At 37.8% G+C, this 4,784-nt stretch overlaps 1 protein-coding gene across 1 annotated transcript; it reads left to right on the top strand.

Annotated features, from left to right (window-relative positions):
- Positions 1–2,939: 2,939 nt before the first annotated feature.
- On the top strand, positions 2,940–4,489 carry LOC116267928 (CASP-like protein 2D1). Its single transcript, XM_031649839.2, has 3 exons — positions 2,940–3,206; positions 3,707–3,815; positions 4,174–4,489. The coding sequence occupies exons 1-3, from the start codon at positions 3,025–3,027 to the stop codon at positions 4,423–4,425; spliced, it is 543 nt and encodes a 180-aa protein (XP_031505699.1). The 5' UTR covers positions 2,940–3,024; the 3' UTR covers positions 4,426–4,489.
- Positions 4,490–4,784: the final 295 nt, after the last annotated feature.

Below are 4,784 nucleotides of genomic sequence, written 5' to 3'. Positions count from 1 at the left end.
GGGGCTACCGATTGCACAATAATCATTAAGTTTGTTCCTGAAGCAGTTTTGCGGAGAGATGTATTGCTGTATGCGAGACGATTTGGATCTCTTGGCTTGTATACTGTTCTAATTTCCTTGCCTTTCCTTTTCCTTTCCGTGTTTGAGCAAAGATGCCTTCAACATTTGCAAATGCAGGAGGGAGATGGAAATTGACCAAACCAAACGGTTATGGTCCGAATTCGGATGAAATCAGATTTTATGTTCTTGATGCCAATGGGAAAGAAAGAAGTCATGAATATATCTAGATTCCACTCAATCTATATTAAATTCACAATATGAATATAGGAATCTCTCTCTTTCTCCAAGATAAAATTGCACATGGACCAATTGCCACTCGGTTGGTGGCATAAAACCAAACAGGTGTCCAAACTCTGATGAAGGCATATACTGCAGTTTTAATGTCCATGAAAAAATTAAGTGTCATGAATATATCTAGGCTCTATGGGATCTATAGTAAGTATATAAAGTTGAATCTATAATAAGTATATAAAGTCAATAAGTATATATAGTCATAGACTGATTATATGAATGAGGCTCTTTCCCTGTCTACAAGAGAAAACTGCACTGGACCAAAAGACTTCGCCGCAAAATCCTGTTCTTGGTACCATCACTTTTCAGGGCCTGTCTTTTTATTAGATGTACCAAATAATTTCTCTCACTCCATTTATGTGTGTGAGTGTGTGTGAAAATATTTCATTTACAATTTCCTTTTAATCTTAATTTCGACAACTGCTCTCGAGTCCAGGCTGGGTGGTGCCCACGTTCATCTGGTTTAATGATGTGTGTGGAAGTCCTCGGTTGGCTTTAACATGTGAACGCATAGCTGTCTACTGAAATTTCTTCCTTCTATTATTGGAAACCTGACGTAGAAGCCCTTTTTACACCTGTGCTTAAAGCTTTGCATACAATATCTCTTAATCTGGCTCTCTGGACCCAAATTCAAAAAGCATGAATCTAATTTGAAAAATAGGTTCTATACTTTCTCTGTTCTTCTACTGCAAATTGCACTTCGTTGACAACTGTCAAACAGGAGGATCAAGTCAAAATACAGTCAGGAACATGACTTGAGCTAAAAACTAGCCTTTCAATGTGTATATATATATATATATATATATATATATAGATAGATAGAGAGAGAGAGAGAGAGAGAGAGAGAGAGAGAGAGAGAGAGAGAGAGAGAGAGAGAGAGAGAGAGAGAGAGATTTCTGACAGTAACAAAAGGAAAAGGGTTATAAATATGTTAAAGCGTGGCTATGTAACCGACCTACGAGGTATCTTTCAATGAACCAAACATATCGAGCAATAATATGTTACTCTAGTTGGCATTTAATAACACCGTGACTGACTGATTCTACATGTTTATAGTTTAACCATTAAGCAAAAGTAACTCCTTGTTTTATTAGTTAATATACAGTAATTTAATATGGAGAACCGTGAAGGTGCAGAGTAGAATGTTGAATCTCGTGAGGGAACCTCGATAAAGCATGAAAGAAAACATTTCTTTTTGGGGATGAGAATTCAGGGAGCAGGCTGCTTACTTTTATTAGATTCGAATAATTTCCCTACACAATGGACAAGAAAAGGGACGTCAAAGGTGTTATTCACGGGACTTTATGGTTGTGGGTGAGCGCATTTTTTATTTGATAGTGGTTTTTTAGATATAAATAAAAATATTAATTTTGAAGTTTCTAGAGGCAAGTTTCATAAGTTAAATAAACCTCGTCTCTTTAATCACATTTTAATGTCTTTTTATTAGATGTAATAAATAATTTCCTCTTTCAAACGGGTTCAGCTTCTTGGGACACTTCACCAGAACATCATGATACTGATTTTGTGGCTCTGTTACTCTCTCTAGTCCCATATTTATGGGAAATATTAGTATTTTAACTCTCAAATCACAAGGGTGTGGGACAGAAATGTTACAAAATGCGAGTACAAGAGTATGACAGAGAGAAAGAGAGAGAGTATGTGTATATATATATATATTCCAAGCAAAATAAGTTTGTAGTTAATAATTTGGGGGATGATCCAAGGCATTCAAGAAAAACAACCTTATTTCATACAAAAAATGAAAGCGTTAAAAGAGAATGGCTCAAGTTTGAATCTGAGCCAGTTCGAGCCCGCGAAGTACATGATACCTTATACCCGTGCCTCTAAATTGCCCTACCGGGTGGGTCACCCTCAATGAGAACTCCTGTGACTTAGTTTTAGCTCCATACGAAAGGTTGAAGAAATAAGGGATTCTATGATTAATACGGAGAATTAATGAATTTCTAGCATTATTGTGATTTACAAATCCGTTGTGGAAAGCTGCAAAATTTGAAGCAAATTGATCGTTTTGATCATGGTCATGCACTTAGCAAAATATGTTGTCTTCTGAGAGGCTTCTTCTCCCATTCTACCATTTGCCTTCCTTTCTCAATCATAGCAGGCAGTTGTTTCATTCAATGGAAGAAACAACAACTTCAATTGAAAATTGTCAAAGAATAAGTTCAAACGCCTAAGCGAAAGGGATGAAAAGATTTGTCGATAACAAGACATGAACAAATTGGAACAAACTCATACAACAGAAAAGGGAAACCAGGAAGACAAGAAGCAAATAGCAACAAACTGCTACAGTTCCAGCACCTCACAGTGGCCTAAATTTCAAGAAGTGTGAAGGATTTATGATTGTCCTTCATATCAAGTTTCTTCAACCCGAAGGATCTGATCGCACAGACAAACATGAGTAACATGACCTGAGCCCACCCACATCCACCATTCCTCATCACCACTTTTTCCAGCGAAAGACACACTTCCACCTAACCCACTTGCCTATTCCAATCAAAAGCAAATGTGGATTTCCAAAAAGCCAAAAAGGTGAAACCACCACTATGTTAAAAATTAAGATCCACAAATCAAGCCATCGTTTAAAGCCAAAAAAGTCACAAGCACGGCCTTTATACCATACCTTTTCTCTGTTTCTCTGGTGGTTCTTCTGAGATGAAAACCACCATGGAAGATACCCCCATGATTCTGATGTCATTTTTGAACCTGAAACTAATCGAGTTTTGCATCAGACTCCTGGTTTTTCCTCTCTGCACTGCTTCTCTATGGCTAATGGTGAGCAACAAGCAGGTTAACATCTATGGCGAGCTAAAATACGACACCTTGTCCGGGCTGGAGTAAGTAGCAACTGTCTTTGCCTTCAAGGAAATGTATATTTCATCTTTGCCTTCAAGAAAACGTATATTTCTGCAGACCATTCTATACAACCATTTTAGCTGTTTCTCTTACAGCTTAAGCGGCAGTCATAGCGGCGCAATGTAGGCTGTGTTTCACAGACTAAATGTGTGAAACCACGGCCACTATCTCACAGTATTGGGAGTGTGATTCAATCTGTATAATCATATACAGCTAACACCTCCCCAATATGAGCAAATGCCGGATAGATAATCAATTGGAGATTAATGTCCCAGTAGTGGGTTCATAAGCACACGAATCTGCCATGATAGAAGGCAGTGGCCCCAATTAGGTCTAGTTTTCTGTCAAATTCGATCAGATGAATGCTTACAAATCGGTAGTTCATAGAGATGTGGACGAGGAGGAAATAATGTGCTAAAGGCTGTGATTGTGAAAACTTTTTCTTGTGTGACGTCAACTGACTTCGACCTTCTTACTCCAGGTACATGATCATCATAAATGCCATGGCAATCGGATATACACTTGTTGCAGTGCCACTGTCGTGTCATAGGAGTTCAGCGAAAAATTGGGTCCTCTTTACGTTGGACCAGGTTTTCATTTCTCACTGTTTTTTTGCTAATTCATCAGTGCGGCAATGTTTGTTAATTGGTTGTTCACACGTACCCGATAATTGCCCACAAGCATGTTCTTTGGATTTCTGGTATTACACCAATAGACCTCTCATCTTGTTCCTTTTGAGCATCATCACACAGTAGGTCTCCGTTCAGCTATTATATGCCTGAAGTTTATGTGCTTTTGGAACCATAAAATTTAGCACATTCTGTGGCACATGATTAGTCAAAGTTACCTGCCTAATTAGTCGTTAAATTATTCTGTTTGACGTAACAATTTATTTTTCTTTTTCCTTTGATGTTTAATCAATTTTTTGTATGGGTACAATGCTTCCAGATTATAGCATATCTGATGACCACTTCAGGATCTGCAGCGATGGAGGTCTTGTACTTAGCTTATAAAGGTGACAGAGTTGTTTCATGGAGCACTGCCTGTGATAGCTATGGGGAGTTCTGTGGTAAAGCAAAGGTGTCTTTGCTTTTCCATTTTATGTCATTGTTGTGTTTTATTGTCCTATCTGGAGCTTCAGCCTATAGAGTTTTTAGTAAGTTTGAAGCTCCAAAAGAAGTGGCAGATGAGAACATGTAAACATTTCTACTGTAGGTAGATGAGTTGATTACTGAAATCAATAGTTTTTTTTTACATGTAGAAATGTCTAATGTTGATTTTAAACTTCACTACTTATTGATGTTCAACAACAAAAGTAACAGAGAGAGAGAGAGAGAGAGAGAGAGAGAGAGAGACTTCTCGTAATATTATCAAGGGAGTCTTGAAACAAAAAGGCAAACGTATCCTCTGTACACTATGCGAACAACACATAAAACTGAGTTCTGCAGCAGACCTTTTATTTCTTTTTATAGACTGGCAAGTGAGAAGAAGAGAAGCTTACAACCATCCTCGCCTGTCCGTTAACCCAGAAAATTTCTTGCTTTAAGAAATTACTGCAA

This window comes from Nymphaea colorata, chromosome 1 (genome assembly GCF_008831285.2).
Source record: "Nymphaea colorata isolate Beijing-Zhang1983 chromosome 1, ASM883128v2, whole genome shotgun sequence".
NCBI lineage: Eukaryota > Viridiplantae > Streptophyta > Magnoliopsida > Nymphaeales > Nymphaeaceae > Nymphaea > Nymphaea colorata.
Note: the sequence above shows the minus strand (reverse complement) of the source record. Positions and strands in the feature narration are given on the sequence as shown.